Source organism: Myotis nattereri (genome assembly GCF_964212035.1).
Source record: "Myotis nattereri genome assembly, chromosome: 2".
In the NCBI taxonomy this organism is placed as follows: domain Eukaryota; kingdom Metazoa; phylum Chordata; class Mammalia; order Chiroptera; family Vespertilionidae; genus Myotis; species Myotis nattereri.
The window spans coordinates 164,180,159-164,199,430 of record NC_138076.1 but is presented as its reverse complement, the minus strand read 5'-3'; the positions used below and the strand labels follow the sequence as shown (position 1 = coordinate 164,199,430).

The window sequence follows — 19,272 nt, the reverse complement described above, 5'->3', positions numbered from 1 at the left end:
CTCCCTGGACCTGGGGATGAACCAGCAGCCTCCAGAGCAGCAGCCTTCATCCCTGTGAATCCAGCATTTCTTCTAAGCCTCTGACTGGAAAGTTCTTTCTGCTATCCAACCTCAGTCCCTACTGCTGCAAAGGGAGCGAGGGGACAGAGGCAGCAGGTGTGTGTGGGTCCTGTGCTAAGGATATAGCAGTGTCTCCACCCGGTTCTGAAAACACACACACACACACACACACACACACACACACACACACACACGCATGCACCAGGCCTCCCCTTGTCCCCAGGAAAGCAAACTTGTTACTGAGTCTTGATCTACCCTCTTTCTTCCATCCACACCTGCAAATAGTGGTGTTTACTTCCAGGTTGAGGGCAGCCAGGAGACTCTGGCTGAAGGTCACCTTCCGGGTGGTTGGAGGTTAGAGCCTGGCTCAGTGACCTTGCCATAAGCCCCAGCCACCACTCTGAAGTTCTATCCGCCAACCCAGCCCACCGAGCCCTTCCTCCAATCTCTCCACCTCCATCTTCAGAAGCCCCTAGGGCCCCAAGGATTTCCCGGCTGAAGTTTGTGGGCTCGTGCTGGCCACTGGGGAATCTGCCCACCTGTCCTCCTCACCTTCCTTCTCACCAGAGGGCAGGACTGGCCACCACCATAGTGATTTCAGGGTGAACAGGTGTTTGGGGAGGTGTCAACTACAGTTACTGAAATTCACAGCCTGCCTGACCCCCAGCTCACTCCACCCCAGTTGAACCTCAGGTTCTAAAAACTTGTTTCCTGTCTTAACTTTCCAGCAGAGAGGCTCAGAGTGAGGGCCCCCACCCACTCTACCCCCCCAGAAGGCCAGGCCGCTGAGCAGAGAGGAAAAGGTTGAACAGATGCAGATTCCTGTCTGCCAAGCCCCCGTCCTCCCTCCAGGGAAGACCCAGTTCTTAGAAAGAAGCCAGGTCCCTGTTAGGAGCAGGACCAATTCTGCCATTGGGCACAAACAAGGTGGCACACACCCTTCCCACGTGACTCCTTCTTCTCCAACAAACCCTCCGCCTCTTTCCAGACTCTGCACCATGCTCCTCTCCCTGCAGCCCAGTGGTGTTCGCAGCCCCCCTGCCATGTCTGCTCTGGGAGGGGCTTCTATTTCCACTCTACAGGGAAATTAACCTAGTGTGATATGTGTTCTGTGTGTCCCTATGTGTCTGTGGAGTGTGTGGGGCCTGCTCGTGTGAGTGTCCTAGGGGAGTCCATGTACACAGCAATCCTCAGAGAGACCACCATCAGATTGTGCTGTTTATTGAGGATGCAGTGGGAGGGCCTATGAGAAGAAAGAAGTGAACGGGCCTCCTCTTCTCTGTTTCTGGGCGCAGAGAGTGAAGAGAGACGCTGCACTGTGCTTGGTTTCATTCAGAATGAGTTGCGAGTCTGAGCGGGTTAGGTGGGGACTAGGCCTCTCGGTTGTTTGTCCTTTAGTCCTCCTTTTCTTGGACAGAGAGACAGCTCCTAGCGCAGTCAGGTTCCAGGATAAAGGTCCCAGTGTGAGAGGGGCCTTGGTCTGAGATCCAGGGCCCAGACAGAGTAGTTGGAGGCTGGGCCAGAGCCCAGAACCAGGGTCTGAGCTGACGGCATGGCTGGAGGACCACAGCCAAGGATGCCAGGCGTGTGCAGGGAGGAATTTCACAGGGTTAGTCGTCCACACCTGTCCAGGCTCCGGAAGACACAGGTTGGGAGAAGTGAGGTGGTCAAGGTCAGAGCCTGGGGTACAAGAGCAGGGCCAGCAGGGTGGGGGCGGGGCTAACAATGGGCTGGGCAGAGCACGTGTGGGAGCCAGAGCCCCTGCTGGGGATACAGGGGTGGCAGGAGGGCATGGCAGCCCTCTCTACCGACTGGCTTTCTTGGAGGGGGCGCTCAGGCTGGAGCCCTTCCCCAGGGTATCCTTGTAGTCACTGGTGCTGCCCCGGCTCCGGGCATCCCCGCCACGGACGCTGCACACTCCAGAGATACAGCTGCCGCTGCTGGCCACGTAGCCGCCACTGACGGAGCTGGGCCGGAAGCCATAGCCACTGCTGCCACTGGTGCTGCTGATGATGGCTGCAGGGGAAGAGCCGGTCAGCACCCCTCAGCCAGAGCTGGGGGCTCCTCTTGGAGCAGTGGTTTGGGTGGGGGCTCTGATCACAGCTGACCCTGTCCCGGGGCGGGGGGGGGGGGGGGGGGGCGGGTCCCGAGACATCTTCACCCATATCCTGCCCTTGGCTTGCCCAGCTAATACCCACTCTGGCTGCTGCTTAACTTTCAGAAGCTCATATTTTTGGTCCCGGCACCAATGTATCCACCTGTCACTCTGGACACTACCCTCTGCCCTTTCTATTAACCTTTTCTGCTAAATGTCCCATCCCCCAACCTCCCCTCTCTGCTAACTGTCCCACAGATGGACTCTTCCAGAAGCTCTAGTTTAACACTCTTAGCCCCACTGAGAAAGAAACCTAGAGATCTAGCACTGTGGGCTGGACCTCCAAGGCCCCCCGTTCACTAATTCCAGCCGCTCTAAGTCCCTAGCCCAGGTCTGATCACAACTTGCAGACGTGGCTCCCCAAGCCTCGCCTACACCCATATTCATTTTCTTGCAACATGTCCTTTGTTTCCCCATCCCAGTGGCATGTCTCCCTGTTCCTAGCTGCCAGCCCCGGGGAACAGTAGATGGAGTGATAAGGAGAAAGGAACCCTGGGCTGGGAGTCAGGAGGCCTGGTTTCTGACCATGCCTCTGCTATCTGGCTCTGTGATCTCAGGCAAAGGTTTTACCCTCTCTGGGTCTCAGATTGCTCATCAACACACAGGTGTGACTAAGCCCCTTTCCGGTCTGCAGATTCTGCAATTTTAGGTCCAAACATACAAGTACTTACAGATGCTGACAGGGGAAGGATATTCTCCTGACATCCTGTTAGGGAGAGAAATAAAGTGAGAGCACGCAATCATGCAACCCATGATCTATTAACCTCAGAGCAAGTGCCTCCACTAGCCTGATGTGGGTTTCTAAGCCCTATGGGCACCTATGGAAATTCCAGGTCTTCTTTGGCACAAGCAGAGCCTGAGAAGTTGGGGAGCTGTCCCTTAATATTTGTGGTAACCAGGCAGCAACCCAAGTCAAAAAGTAGTTCTTATGAGGTGCACACGTAGGGGTGGTATGCACACTTCCCAGGGGCCAGGCCTAGGCACTGAGCCTTTCTGTCTCCCAAGAACATTGGGGAAACCAGAATGGAACATCCTTCCACAAGCTCATCTTGTGCCTGGACAGGTAAGGAACATGAAACAAGAAGACTTAACATAGCAGTGAGGGTTTTTTTTGTTAGGGAGCAAGGGGAGTACACTCAGGGAGGTTGTGAGGGTTGGATGAGTTTGTCCACATAGGACAGTGCCTGGTATGAAGTAAGTACTCACGCCCATGTAGGGATTGTTAATAACTATTACTATTATAACTATTCGGTCATCACTGCCCCTTCACTCCCCACAAACTCATCTTTTCTGGGTTAGGATGTGTTAGGCTTTCTCCTGAGGTCCCCCCCCAAACCCTTTCCTGCCGAGCACGCCCCCCTCACCGGCACTCCTCGCTCTCCAGCAGCTTGCGGTAGGTGGCGATCTCCATATCCAGGGCCAGCTTCAGGCTCATGAGCTCCTGGTACTCACGCAGCATCCGGGCCAGCTCCTCCTTGCCTTGGTGCAGGGCAGCCTCCAGCTCGTCCAGCTTGGCCCGGGCGTCTTTCAGGGCATTGTCCCCCCGCTGCTCGGCATCGGCGATGGCCGTCTCCAGGTTGGAAGCCTAAATAGGGAATTGGAGACGTTGGAACACTGAAAGGGGTCATTGGAGTCACTTAACATCCAAATACCACTCATTCTTTGAGATTCTGAGCAGAGATGCCCACCTCCAGCCTTCACACCTCTTGCTCCTCTTCTAGGCTGGGCCCCTTCTGGCATCAGCAAGTCCTTCCTTAGCTCTATCTCCACTCCCCTGAGTTTAGACGTTGGTGGTGATAACAAATAGAGTGCCTCCTGCCCTACTGAGATGATGGCTAATTCACCACCACTTCAGTGAATGCAAAGACATTTTACTTGGCCAAGGATACAAAATGAGTGAGAGTCACATTGGCTTTCTGCTCTTGAGTTGTTTAAAGTCTGGGAAGAGAGATCACTGGAATATCGTGTTACAGCTACAATGACAGTGCCTGACCAGGTACGTGGGGCCACAGTGAGGGGACAGGGAAGGATTCCCCAGGACCTACTCCTATTTCCCAAGTACTTACCATCTGCCTGGCACAACACTCAGCCCTTTATCTGCTTTTTATACACCTAAACTTATCTAGTCCTTATAACACCCTGTACAGTGAGGACAAGTGACTTGCCTAATGTCTCAGAGCTACTAAGTGTTAAAGTTTGTCAGAGAGTGGGAGGAGCACTGGACTCGGAATCAGGAGACCTTGGTTCAAATCACAGCTCTGCCGCTTACCAGCTGTGTAACCCCCTTAACCTCTCTGAGCCTCAGTTTCCTCATCTGAGTCTTTGTGAGGATTTAATGTGATACAGTTATAGGAACTTGACTATAACAATTATATACCTGCACCTTGTCTTGCCATCTACTAAAGCAGTGTCTGCAGCCTATATGTCAGGCACCATACTAGATGCTGGAAAAACAATAGGGAACAAAGCAGCCAGCTCCCTGCCTCCTTCAGTCCAGTGGAAGAAGAGATGGGCAGGTGCAATTATAGAAGTGTGACAAGTTCAGGCAAAGCACCAATGCCAAGAGAGCACATTGATTGGGACAGGGGGACAGGGCGCCTGGCACCACACTCAGCCTGGAGGATGAGAGAATGCTTCCTGGGGCAGAGGGTTCCAAAACAGAGGTCCTTGGCTGAGTAGGTACTGAGATACCCCAGGGATGTCTGCTCTAAATGTTTGAGTCAGCGACCTCATCTGGCCCCTTTCCTCTCATGGGTGGAGATTTTGGGAAGTTGCCATCCTCAGCCAGCTCATCTCCCCTCCAATTGTGCCCACCTGCCCCAAGCCACAGGCAACCTGACCCCTCACCTGCTTCTTCACATTCTCAATCTCTGAGCGGATTCTCTGGATGAGCCGGGTGAGCTCCGAGATTTCATTCTTGGTGTTTTTCAGGTCGTCCCCATGCCGGCCAGCTGCCAGCTGCAGTTCCTGGAACTGGGGACCCCAGAGCACAGAGCCAAGGATGAGCATGGTAAACACGGTGTGGGAGCACCCGATGTCTCAGGTTGGTGATGTCATGGGACAGGGCACACTGGACACTTGACTGGACACTGCCTCTGTCCTGGGAACGATCAGACCCAGCCCTCATACTTGCTGAGGCTGCCCTCTCAGGCCCAGCTCACCTTGGTCTGGTACAGGGCCTCGGCCTCGGCCTTGCTCTTGTGGGCAATCTCCTCATACTGGGCCCGAACCTCGTCTATGATGCTGTCCAAGTTCAGGTCCCGGTTATTGTCCATGGACAGGATGACAGACATGTCACTGATGTGGGACTGGATCTGAGTGATCTCCTGCAGGGAAACAAGGATAGTCTCAGGACTTGACAGTCAAAGGCAAAAACCTACCCCAAAGAAGGTGAGCAAATCCTGGTGATGTCAAACATGAGGTTCCCAACCAAGGCTGCTGCTCCCTGGGCTTGGCAAGTTCCCTCTGGGCCCCAGATTCCTGCCACCATGGAGCCAGGGTTGGGTCCATTTCCTTCCCACCCAGAGGTGGAGATTAAGGAGCCTCTCAGGGCCAAGGTAGGAGGTGAATAACTAACCGGGGGAACTCCTTGAGATCGAGGGCTCCATGATCTCCCAGCCCCCAGAATAGAATTTTACCCACTGGCTGCCCTCAGAGGGGTGGAGTGGAGAGACAGACTCACGGCTTCAAAGAGACACTTGAAGAACTTGATCTCCTGGTCCATGGAGTCCACCTTGGCCTGCAGTTCCACCTTATTGGCATAAGCTGCGTCCACGTCCTGAAAGATGCCCCAGCCATCCCCTGGTCACTGCCAGTGCACCCGAGGAGGCAACAACTGCCCCAGCCTGGGTGCCCTGCACAGGTGAGTGCCACCCCCCCCCTTGATGGTCCCATGGAAAAGGAGAGGAAGGAGCATCCTGAAACTCTGCCCGATCAGCAGGGATGGGCACCCCTAAAGGAAGGAGGCCCCAGCCCATCTCTATGATGTATGAGCAGACTCTGAGGCTGCAGGGGGAACCTGTGTGTCACCCTTGGCTGCTCTTCACTATGGACAGACCCATCCATGGGAAACATCAGCAAGGCCATCCTTCTCCTGCCTTTGTATTCTCTCTTCTGAGTAGTTTTTCATCGCAGTTCCCTGCCTTCACCTCACTGTTTCTGAATCAGCTCACGTTCTCTGAGAGCAGAGCACACTGCAGGCTCAGCGTCTCCGGGTTCCAGGCAGCCTGGACTCAGGGTCTGCCTCCCCCCTCACCTTCTTCAGCAGCACAAACTCGTTCTCTGCAGCTGTCCGCCTGTTGATTTCTTCCTCATACCTGCGGAAATGCCAGGGCGGGGTTGGTTAATACGTCTCACTGAGAAACCTCATTTGCCCAGGGAAGACCCTGAATGAGGAGTAGTATGCCTGTCAGAGGGCACAGGTGCTGAGGGGCTGTGGAGTACTGGGCCAGGGGGGCCAGCCAGGCAAGGAAGGCTTCCTGAGGGAGGAGACCTGGTAACCAAGTTTGGAAGAAAGAGATTGTTAAAGGTTCAGCTTCAGAAATGAAGAAAGAACATGTAGAGTGAATGTCCTGTGGGAAATCCCAGAGGAAGCAAGAAACAATCTTCTCCCTTGACATTTAAATGGGAGCGTTTCTGGAGTTACTCCTCATAGCAGTTCTGGGAGGTCGATGGGCTTAAACGCCTTTTACCAAGGAGGACACAGAAGCTTGGGGAAACATAGTGGTTACCCAAGGTTTCCCTCACCCTAGAGCCGGAGTTAATCCTTTGACCACTGGCCAACTAACTAAGCTGGACATTTGTCCCAAGTGTCAGGCCAGAGGCTGGAGGGGCAGAGAGCAATTTCTGGAGTTTTGTTCCGGGGGGTGATTCTGTTTCATGTGACAATGACACTGCCCCCCACCTCCAAAAACTTTAAGCTGGGGTAGCTGCCAGGGCCCCAAGGGCAGGATGCATTCAGAGGGACAGGGCAGCTGTTGAGCTGCAGGGGGCCCCTTCTCGCTCACCTCTTCTTGTAGTCCTCCACCACATCCCGCACGCTCCTCAGCTCCGAGTCCAGCCTCACCCTGTCCCCTGACAGCGTCTCCAGCTGCTTCCGCAGGGTGCTGATGTAGCCCTCCAGGATGGGCTCCAGATTGTTCTTGCAGTTGTTCAGGTCCAGCTGCTGCAGCAGCTCCCACTTGGTCTCCAGCACCTGGTTCTGCTGCTCCAGGAACCGCACCTGGAACCCGAAGCCCAGAAACTGTTGAGCCCCCACAGAAACAGTCACACCTGTCACTCACAGGGCACTGTGCAAAGCTCTCTAGCCCTCACAACAGCTGCATGAGGTGGGCGAGTCCTTAACCGTATTTAATGGAGAGGAAACTGAGGTGTAGAGAAGTTTAGCCTCTTTCCAAGATCTAATGGTGTAATAAGTGGTAGGGCCAGGACTAAACCCAGACATGGGTCCCATAACTCATGCATCCAGTCGCTCAGAGCCCACTGTGGTCAAGTCAGCACAGGACAGGGATGTGCCTGTAGGTGCCAGGACAGAGTCAGGCTGGGTTCATCTTTGGGACGGTTGACCTCTCTGAAGATTGGTCTGCTGTTTGTTTTATAACACATCAAGCTCAGCGAGGCTCAGTGGCCCAAGAGCTTCAGTTATTCTAAACTCCTGAGAGGCCCCAGCTCTACTGGGCTCATGGCCACTTCCTCCTCCCCTTGTCCTGCTCTTCAGAACCATTTTCTCAATGGACAGAGGGGACTCCTGCTGCCACCATGGCCATACTGGGCCAAGGCCCTAACCAGAGTGGGTGGATCTGCATATGCCTCTCTTATTTGGCTTGGGGTGGGGAGGAGGAGCACTACTCTTTAAATGAGGTTGAATCCCTAAAGTCAGAAACACAGGACCTTGAGAAACAGTCTGGGACTCAATGTTGGGACGGGTTAACCACCAAACAGCTTGCCTCCAGCTGGTCAGCCAGCATTTGGTTTGGTCTAACGGTTAAAGTCTAACCAGTCCTGACTTTTTCATGTATATCCATAAGGCCGAGCATTAACCACAGAGTAAGCCTACACCGAGGACACCACAATACATATCTAGACCACACACTGGACACCCCTGGATCTCTGAGAGGATGTACTACCTTCTCTGATTGTATTCTTCTGGAGACTAAAATGGTTTGGGAACTGCCCAGGCCTTTGAGCCTGCTTTCCTCTCACCCCAGTCAAACCACCTTTGTTCATAGAAGTGACTGTCTTTGTGTTTGTCTTTCTTCCCATTTCTCCAGACTTCATCCTTTAATGGTATTTGACCAGCCCAGCCAATGTTCAGTTCACTCCCATCCCCCAGCCCCATACCTCAGAACATCTTGATCTTCCAAATGACTTAGAGAAGTAAGAAGCCACAGCAGTGGTGTTGGCCCCTTAGGTGAGCAGGGGCAGCAGGGAATCCTCCCTTGAGCAGGAGATGAGAGTTGCAAGGAGTTGGGGGTTCAAGGGTGCAAGCTATGCTCTGGTGGCTATTGACCGTCTCAACCACTGGCTTTGTCCTGGGCTGACCTGCCCCTAGTGTGTTACTGTGATGTAGCCATCATGGCCCTCAAGTCCCTAGTACTTGGTTTGGAAGCAGGAGGCTGAGTGTCCAGCCTCATCTTCTCTCCCTCAGATGACCTTGGGCATGGCATTCATTTCCATACTTTTGCTGACTTATAAAATGGGAGCAATAATCTCTTATCTACCGAAAGTCAGGGGCCTGTCTAGACTGGATGATCCCTTGAGGTCTCTTCCAGCCCTTTGATGCTCTCCTTCCCCTAGCTCTCTGGAGATTAAAATGATAGTAACAATAGCAACCACTGGGAGTATTTAGTATGTGTCAGGCATTGTGCCAAGATCTTCCCGTGCATTTTCTTTTATAAACCCGACAATGACCCCAAAAGGTAAGTATTATCTCCATTGTAGAGATGAGAAAACAGAGGCACCGACAGGATAAACAACTTTCCCCAAGCACACAGCTGGTAAGTGATGGGCCAGGGTGGAAGCCAGGTCTGACTTCCCCAGCGCACTATTCTGCTTCGAGAAAGGCCTCAGCCGACTGAAACACATGCCCTGAGCAGAGCCACCGGGAACGACCAGCCCTGATGCTCCTGAGCCAACGGTCGAATGACTAGTGCACGAGATCAGCTAGCTATGGATGGGAGGCCAGCTTCCCTGGTTACTCTGGGGCAGATTCCTTCTCCCTGGGGTCGTTTTCTGCACACAATCTGCATAGACCCAGGCTTAGCAATGGCCCCAATCTAGCCCTTGAGAGTAAGAAGCAGGATTATTCTCTTGGGCTCTCCTGCCACTAGCCCTGATAAGCCCTTGCCAGTAGAGATTGACCTGCCTCTGCCTTTTCTGGGAAAAGACTACACAAGGAACCTTACACAAGTCACACTGATGTTAGAAAATACCTGTCTTGTCCACAATAAGTCCCTCTCCATCCTTAACTTCAGTTTCTCATGCTGTAACAAAAGCTCACATCCCAAGAAGAGACACTGCCTACAGATTCCCCAGGTCCTAGCAGACCCACCTTGTCGATGAAGGAGGCAAACTTGTTGTTCAGCACCTTGATCTGCTCCCGCTCCTGGGCACGCACTTTCTGGATCTCAGGGTCCAGCTCCACATTGAGGGGGGCCAGGAGGCTCTCATTGACAGTGACCTGGTGGATGCCTCCAGGCGGGCACACAGTTGGGCACACAGGTCCCAAGACCACACTGCCAAACATGCTGCCAGCAAAACCGCTGGCCCGGCCCCGTCCAAATCCATAACCTCCACTCTTCCCGCTGCCACTGGCCACGTTGTAAGAGATGCCCCGGGAGCCCCCCAGGCTGTAGAGGCTCCGACTCCCAAAGCCCCCGCTGAGCCCTTTGCCCCCTGCCCGGAAGGAGGGTGAGCTGCCCCCTGAGAGCACAGCGGAGCAGCCACTGAAGCCCCCCTTGGTGGCAGCTCCCGACTTGCAGGTGAACTGGCGGCTCATGCTGCTGGTGGAGGCGGAACTCAGACTCAGGAGGGAGGAAGGCAAAATCCCACACGGGTTCCACAGGTTGCTGCGAGGACCAACAGGTGCCCTTCCTTATATGTGCTTGGCACTGGGGCTTATGGATGGGCAGTGAAGAGCTTAATTCGTGGGTTTGGCGTGCCTGGGAGCAAGAAGTCATTTTCTCTATGCTGAGCTAGAGACCAAGCCCTCCCCACCTCTGAGACAACATGAAACCTTCAAAGTGCTGGGCTTGCAAGCCTTGCTCATGTAATTTGGGTCTTATCTAATTAACCTGTTGTCATAGGGCAATTTGCCACAGGCCCAGCCTCTCCAGGGGGATGTCGCTGGCCCTTCATCCCTATCCTGATTCTCTGGGTTGTGGGCTTCCTCTCAGGGGCTCAGGAGGGTGGGAGGAGGTGGGCTGCTCTGGACAGAGCAGGCCATAGGGTACACAGAGTATCTGGGGACTCCAGCCATAGCGGTGCCCTGCTCTTTCCCAGAAAGGGGCAGATCATTAGGCATGCACCCCTCCCCCACACTTCCTGGAGGCACAACCCACCAATGGCCTCTTCTCCTAACCCACAGAGACAGCAGCTCTCTCTTCTGGGCTATTGGGGATGGGGTGACCTTCCCCCCTGCATGGGGCATGAGCAGCCCAGGTCAGAGTCAGCCATGGACACAGGGGGGCCATGCGCTTCTGCAAGTTCTCCAGAGAAAGGGTGTCCACACTTTCCTTCTCTCAAACTCCCGCAATAAGGCAAGAGACAATTGTTGTCTAGTCCTTAAAACACTAGACAGAAAGAGGAAGAGGAAAGGAGGATGGAGCTGGGGAAGGTGGCCGAGAAATTGAGGGAGTCAACTGAGAGGGGAAAGGGGAGGACAAAGAGAGGCTTGCTCAGAGCCTGGAGGTTTCAAGGGAAGACTCCTGGTGGAGGGAGGTGGGTCCCATTTGGTCATTTGTCTTTCCTTCGATGTGTAGGACAGGAGCATGTGTTTAGAGTTCAAATAGAAGAAACTGCTGTCAAAGTGAGACTGAGCTGCTGCATCTCCCCAGACCCATGGGAGCCAGGAGTGCAGGCTGGCGGGGGATGGGCTCCCCAGTGCGGGCCTCCCTAAGAAGGTGACCCAGCGAGCATGATGCCATCCTGCTCCAAATGGTCCTGTGGTCCCTGTGATCCCTGTCCTAGATTCTGCCTGCTGCCCCACTATACTGTGTTCCCGGCTCTGGGGTGGGTCCTGGTTCTCGCATGTGACTGCATTGCTGCTGTGGCCCCTTTTCTTCCCCTGGAGATTGCCCTTGCCCAGAGATCGCTGCTGGGCCCTGTGACTCTTGGCTGGCAGTGACCACAGGAGGGAGAATAATTTGGAGCCAGGCTGGAGTGGGGTTCTCTCTCACTTTGCTTAGGGGACCTGGAATCCCTTTCCCCTGCCATTTTGTCTTCATGGCTCTTATTGAAACCATCAGAATTTCTATTTCCTACCTTCTCTCTCCATCCCTCCTCATCGCTCCTCTCCATCTTCTATCCATCCTTCCCCCTCTCTTTTGCCACCTCTCGTTCTATTGCTCCCCCACCTGCCCTCTTCCCAGGGGTCTTCCTGGGGCAGCATAGCCCAAGTCTGCACTCTCCTCCTCTCCCTCAGCCCTTAGCATGGTCTTGGTATGTGCTGGAAAGACAGTGACTCTGTGGGCAGCTGCCATGAAGTTCCTCTGAAGGCTGTGTCACATGTCATTTCAGTTTTTCTTTGTAAAGAGAGTAGAGGTTCTCTAGATCGAAGACCATCTAGTATACTTTTCCCTCCCTCCCTCCTCCTTCCCACTCTCCCCCTCTCTTATGTTCTCCCTTCAATAAACCTCTGTTGAGCCAAGTCTCTTGGCTTGATCCACTTGTCAAATATTTACTAGCTCTTACCAAGTGCTGAGGGGGGCAATGCAAAGTACCCTGCCCTCAAAGCACTTGGTTTCTGCATCCCTCCAAATACGGTGTTCCTGGGAAAAGCATCTCATCAAGCTATTAACAAGTCATTAACACCTTATCGTGAATTAATCAGATCCTGGCTATTAGGCATGAAACACCCAATGTTGTTGATGAGGATGATGATAGAACAGGAAGGAGAGTTCTAGGCCACCCACAGGAAGGGTGGGCCCAGGCGGGGCTCCTGGGCTGCTTGTATATTTTTGCTGGAGGGAAAGGGGGAGGGACAGAAGGAAACCCGGACAGGGCCACAGTTCACTGAGGTTTCCAAGGCCCTTCCCAGGCCTTAACTGAGATTTAGGGAGACTCAGGGGCAAAATGAGACAGAGCCCCTTGCTTTGGGAGACCTCCTGGGCTGGTGGAGGATGTGATCTACTGTATTTTAGCTTCATTTCCCTTCATGCCTTTCCGGGGATCTCCCAACTTTCTAGGTGGGAATGAAATTCTGAGCGATGCTTAGCCAGGCATGAAAATGTCTGAGCTGCAGTTTGACTCCCTTGTGAAACAGTGGAAGGGAGTGTGTCCGAGCTACCAGAAACATCTAGCTCGGGCAGTCAAGGGAAAATTTAAATTGTGTATTAAATAAATTATATTTTGTATGTCTCTTGGTTTTATAGGCAAAATGTTTTATTTGGTTCGCACAATTTGTAACTTTGTAATTTCATTTCTACCTCTATGGTGATGATCACTTTGCCACATTTGGTGTGATCCCTGGGCCCCAGTAGGGACCCACTTGCACTCCCCTCAGTCTTCTGGGGTCTGAGAAGCCTCCAGAGAAGGTCTTGGAAAGTGATGGGCAAGAACACTTAGTCCAATCCAAGATGTAATTGCTGAGTGAGAAGAAAAGGGAATGCACAGAAGAGAGGCAGGACCTGAGGACACTGAGTCCAAAAGGACTGCCCAAAGGAAAGGGTTTGAATTCGAGTCCTTTAAAGGGAGAGGGCTTGGGTGGACGGGCAGAGAGGAAATGTGAAAATGGCCCAGACTGCCAGGAGAAAGGGTATTGAGGAAAGGACCCTCGGGGCTGAAGTCATCATATGAGTGAAGGGTGATCATGGGGGGAGGGACCCTAGGTCCCAAGCTGTACATGGGATAGCGCAAGTGGTAGGGGGCCACTGAGGGCTTGTGAGACAGGCAGAGTCTGAGCCACACGTGTTCGAGGAAGCAGAATCTAACTGCTGTGTGGGTAGGAGCAGGGGGTGGGGGTGGGGAGAGGCTGGAGGTGCTGAGAGAGAAGCAGGTAGTGCTCTAAGGAAATAATTGTCTCCAAAATTAGAGAGAATGAGCTGGGTGATTTGGATGACATCAGCTCAGGCCCTGCCAGCCCTCCTCAGCACGCAGACCCAGGAAAGGAGCATGTTGTATGTGAACACCCACAAGCCCCCTCCTCATGTCCCTGCATCCTCCTGGAGTTGCAGGCAGGCAGGGTGCTCAGCCCCAAGCCAGTTGGAGAGAGCACAGTCCCTGGGGAACGTGGCCACAATCAGAGCCGCTCATCTAGGGGCAGGTCAGTTGTTCAGCAGGTTGGCAGCTGGCAAGGCCAAATGTGAGCTCACCCCAGAGGAGCTGGGATATAAGGGACAGAGGAGCGCCACCCCACCAGGCACTCAGCTCTGCTCCCATCCTGCAGTGTGGCTGCCAGGGGTGCCCCCCAAGGCAACCAGCCCCTCGCTCAGCTCTGAAGCTGGAGGCACCTCCTTTGAGCTTTGCTGACCATCTCCTTCCTCCATCCTCACTCCAAGCCTCCGGCAAAGTGTGTATCCTTGGGCTCTGAAGACCTAAGTCCCGGGCCTGCCATGTGACCAAGGGAAGGTCTTGCAACTTCCTAAACCTCTGTTTCCACATCTCTAAGAAGGGGGATACTAATACCTATTCCACCTACTCCCCAAGGAGGATGGCAGGCAACTTGTAAATAATAATAATGGTGATGATGATAATAGTAGTAGTAGCTAACACACAGTGTGAGCTCTGCCAGGCACTGCTCTGAGCACTTCACCTATATTAGCTCATTTAATTCTCACAACAGCCTTATGAGGCAGGTACTGTTATTATCCCCATTTTACAGATGAAGATACTGAGAAACAGGAAGTTAGGTAACTTACTCAAGGTTGCACAGTTAGTGAGTAGCTGAGCCAGGATTCAACCAGGCAGCCTGCCTGCAATGTGTACTCTTAGTCTCTACACCATCCTGGCTTCCTCACGTACAAATGCCCAGTGCAGGTGCCTGCCCTATTCCAGGTGCACGTGCCCAACTCTAGCCTCCCACAAGCTCCAGTTCCGACTTCCTGCTGTCCTTCCTACATCTGCACCACAGTGTGGAAAACTGAGCTCACACTTCCTATCCCACATGGGCTCTGCCATGAAATGTGTGCTCACGGCCATCCTCCTAGGTCAGTGACGGCGAACCTTTTGAGCTCAGCGTGTCAGCATTTTGAAAAACCCTAACTTAACTCTGGTGCCGTGTCACATATAGAAATTTTTTGATATTTGCAACCATAGTAAAACAAAGATTTATATTTTTGATATTTATTTTATATATTAAATGTCATTTAACAAAGAAAAATCAACCAAAAAAATGAGTTCGCATGTCACCTCTGACACGCGTGTCAGAGGTTCGCCACCACTGTCCTAGGTACTCCCCGCTCTTAGGAAGTCACCTGTCCTCTGTTGCCCCAGCTCCTCTGTATCTATCATCACTGCCATGGCCCAGGCTGTATCTGATCCTCTCTCCCTCTGGAATTCAGGCAGTAGCCTCTTGGGCAGTCCTCCCCTGTCTGCCCATCTAACCCTCATCCTGCAGGTCCACTCTGACTTCTTCCAGCTGACAGATATGCCCCAACATGTTGGAGGACATGTGTGGGTACACATCCATATTGGGTGGACTTGAACGTGGACATGAGCAGAATACTAATTGTTAAATATTTTCAATATCTTCCATAGACATGAACCTGTGAGGCAATGAGCACATATCTATGCATGTGTACACGGGTTTCTGAGGACCACCAACCTGACAATGGGCCCCATCTTGAATTAGCTATTAACCTCCATGTTTCCATTCTTCTCCACTAGTGGCACACAAGCAAGAGCCAATTGTCTCATTTTCACTACATTCATTTTCAATAATAGCCATGAAGGGATGTGGTGAAACACAGCTGGTGACCAAGTAAGGGAATCAAATTCATTCATTCATTCATTCAACATCTCTGAGTTCATAAGAGCAGGAAAGATCCTGACTAGTTGAGTGTGTAAGAACATCCTTCCAAAGGGCAGAAGGATGGACAAACTGACTTCTCAAGTTCACAGAGCATCCATTTCAATGAAACTTTCTCTACCAATGCACATGGATGAATAAGTTAAAGCCTTGAGCTACACCAAGTTTGGAATCTGGGGGGAAATTTGTAGAGATCAGAAAATGAGAGGGTCAGAGGCAGAGGGAAAGGCACAGGGAGGAGGGGCAAGAAAGAGTGGATGAGGTTCCAGGAGACAGGGTACACACTTCATGACTGCCATCTTCTTTTGCAATCAGTAATTCATTCACCACTTACTGAGCAATCTCTGTGCTCTCATATTGGGGATAAAGGAAATGAGAGGTCCTCAAATTCCCCAGACTTCCCTTTGATCAATCAAATGAAAGGTAAGATCTTCATCCTCCTACTGGCTGCAACTGTTCTCCCTGTATTTACTGCAGGTTGCTATTTGGTAGGAAAAGCTGGGAGCAACGTTTCTCTGGCCTTTTCTCTGCTACCTGCCCTCTCCCCAATTTATTTTTATTTAGGTAAGATTCATATAAAAGTAACGTTTTACTTCATTTTTTAAAATATATTTTTATTGATTTCAGAGAGGAAGGGAGTGGAAGAGAGAGAAAAAAACATCAATAATGAGAGAGAATAACTGATCGGCTGCCTCCTGCATGTCCCCCACTGGAGATTGAGCCTGCAACCCACAAGCAGGTGCCCTGACCAGGAATTGAATCATGACCTCCTGGTTCATAGGTCGATGCTCAACCACTGAGCCATGCTGGCCGGGCTAAAAGTAATCATTTTAAAGCAAACACTTCAGTAGCATTAATATATTCACAATGTAGTGCAATCACAACCTTTACCTAGTTCCAAATATTTTCATTCTAGAAGGAAATCCAGTATGCATTTGCAGTCAGTTCTCATTCCTCCTATCTGGATCCCTCCAACCACCAAGTCTCTCTGGATTTATTTATGCTGGACATTTCAGATGAATGGACTCATACAATATGTGACCTTTTGTGTCTGACTTCTTTCACTTAGCATAATGTTTTCAAGGTTTATCCACACTTGTGTATCAGTGTGTTAGTCCTTTTTATGACTAAACTAGAGGCCCAGAGCATGAAATTCATGCACAGGTGGGGTCCCTAGGCCTGGCCGGCAATCAGGGCTGATCAGGTTCCCCACCTCCCTGCCTCTTCCTTCCCTTGCCACTTGCTTCCACTGCCACCCACCCCCATTTTCCCATCCCAGCCCAGGGGCCCAGCCCTGATTAGGCAATCAGGGCCTGCCGGCTGGGGGGAGAAACTGGGAGGTTGGCCGGCAGGCCATCAGCAATCGGGCCCTGCAGGCTGGGGGCAGCCCCTGCATTGAGCATCTTCCCTCTAGTGGTCAGTGCACATCATAGCGACTGGTCATTCCAGTCGTTCTGTAGTAACAGTCACTTAGGCTTTTATATATATAGACTAGAGGACCACTGCACGAAATTCATGCACTTAGGGGGGGCGTCCCTCAGCCTGGCCTGCGCCCTCTCACAGTCTGGGAGCCCTCAGGGGACGTCCCATTGATGGCTTAAGCCAGCAGTTGGACATCCTTAGAACTGCCATGGAGGCAGGAGAGGCTCCCACCACTGCCACTGCACTCACCAGCCATGAGCTTGGCTTCGTGCTGACCACCAAGGGGCAGCTCCTATGTTGAGCATCTGCCCCCTGGTGGTCAGTGCACATCATAGAGACTGGTCGTTCTGCCATTCGGTCAATTTTCATATTAGCCTTTTATTATATAGGATAATATTCCATTGTATGAATATGCCACAATTTTTTTTATCCATTCATTTGTTGATGGACATCGGAGCTGTGTCATATTCCTTTCAGGCTCCTATAACACATACAATAGACTGGTGGCTTATAAACAACAGAAATTTATTTCCCACAGTTCTGTAGTTTGGGAAGTCCAAGATCAAGGTGCCAACATAGTTGCACTCTGGAGCAGGCCCTCTTCCTGGTTCATAGCCAGTGCATCTCACTATGTCCTCAGATGGTGGAAAAGGCTAGGGAGCTCTGCAGGGTCCCTTTTATCAGAACACTAATCCCATTCATGAGGACTCCTCTCATAACCTAAGCAACTCCCAAAGGCCCACCTCCTAATACCATCATCTTTAGGGGTTAGGATTTCAACATGTGACTTTTCGTAAGACATAAACATTCAGACTATAGCAGGCTGCTTCCACCTTTAGCTATCGTGAGCAGTGCTGCTATGAGCACACATGTACATGTATTTGTTTAAGCACTTGTTTTCAATTCTTTTGGATATGTATACTTAGGAGTAGAATTGTCTAATTTTATGAGGAACTTCCCAAGTGTTTTCCACAATCGATGAACCATTTTACATTCCCAACAGCAATGTATAAATGTTCCAATTTCTCCAAATCCTCACCAAAACTTTTTATTTTCCATTATTTTTTATTACAGCCATCGTACTGGGTGTGAAATGGTACCGCATTGTGGTTTGGATTTACATTTCCTTGATGACTAATCATGTTGAGCATTTCTTCATGTGTTGGTCCTATTTGAGTTAATTTTTGTATATGGTCTGAAGTAGGAATCCCACTTCATTCCTTTGCATAAGGGTAACCACTGGGCCTGACTCCATGCTTTCCCCTTTTGGACTTCAAAAACACTTCCAAAATGAGTCCTAAATCAAGAGCATGGTCACCACCCTGCACTTCTCGGGATCTTAAGTCCCAGATGATAAAGAATCTCCCCATTTCTGATGGGGATTAGCTGCAACCAGGAGAGCTGCCCCTCTGCCACTCTCAACATCCCAGCACAGGACACATTATCTCTGTCCCCCAAGATCATATCCATGTAACCTCTGGTTCCTTCACTGTGCATCCAGGGCTGGGCACAGCACTCAGGCCTCATAGTTCAGGGGTTAAAAGCGTGTCTGCATTGTGGCCCTGGAAGAGGCAATTTAATGGATGGTTCATGGATTCCACTAAAGCCTATTTCAAGAAGTGAATCCCATCTACTCTACCCCAAGCCCCATACAAATGTTGACCATTTGTATGTTTTCTTTGAAGAAAGGTTCATTAGAGACCTTTGCTCATTTTTTAATTGGGCTGTTTGTCTTTTTTTTTGTTGAGTGGTAAGGGTTCTTTATGTATTTTAGATGCTACACCCTTTGCAGAGACATGGTTTGCAAATATTTTCTCATTCTGAAGGTAGTTTTTTCCCTTTCATAATAATGTCCTTTAATGTGCAGAAGTTTTTCATTTTGATGAAGTCCAATTTATCTATTTTCTCTTTTGTTGCTTGTGCTTTTGATGTTATATCTAAGAATCCTTTACCAAATTCAAGATCATGAAATTTATCCCTGTGTTTTTTTTTCTAAGTGTATTATGGTTTTAGCTCTTATATTTAAGTGGTTGGTCCTATTTGAGTTAATTTTTGTATATGGTCTGAAGTAGGAATCCCACTTCATTCCTTTGCATAAGGGTATCCAGTTGTCCCAGCACCATTTGTTGAAGAGACTGTTCTTTCCTCCACTTAATGGTCTTAGCACCCTTGTCAAAATGGTCATAGATGTATGGGTTTTACCTCACAAAATATTTTTAAACACATTGTGCTGGATAGTAAGACCCTAAGAACACTATCCTCTGGGTGTCTCTGTTGGGTGAAGCTCCGTTGAGTGTCTTCTAATTGCTAAGCCCAGCAATGAATAAGGCCAATCCTTGTCCTTACAGACCCCTGATGGTGATGGAATCAGTCACACAGACAGATCATTTCAATCACATGTAGAGATATCACAGTGGAGATGAACATCGGGCACTGCAAGGTTCTAGCCAAT

General features: G+C 51.0%; 1 protein-coding gene across 1 annotated transcript; it reads right to left on the bottom strand.

The window, feature by feature from the left end:
- Positions 1–1,864: 1,864 nt before the first annotated feature.
- Positions 1,865–10,211, bottom strand: LOC308512677 (keratin, type II cytoskeletal 71; the record flags this gene model as incomplete). The annotated part of the gene is made up of 9 exons (XM_081082275.1): positions 1,865–2,076; positions 2,887–2,921; positions 3,580–3,800; positions 5,063–5,188; positions 5,377–5,541; positions 5,898–5,993; positions 6,471–6,531; positions 7,222–7,436; positions 9,765–10,211. The coding sequence occupies 9 exons, from the start codon at positions 10,209–10,211 to the stop codon at positions 1,865–1,867; spliced, it is 1,578 nt and encodes a 525-aa protein (XP_080938401.1).
- Between the last annotated feature and the right edge of the window lie 9,061 nt (positions 10,212–19,272).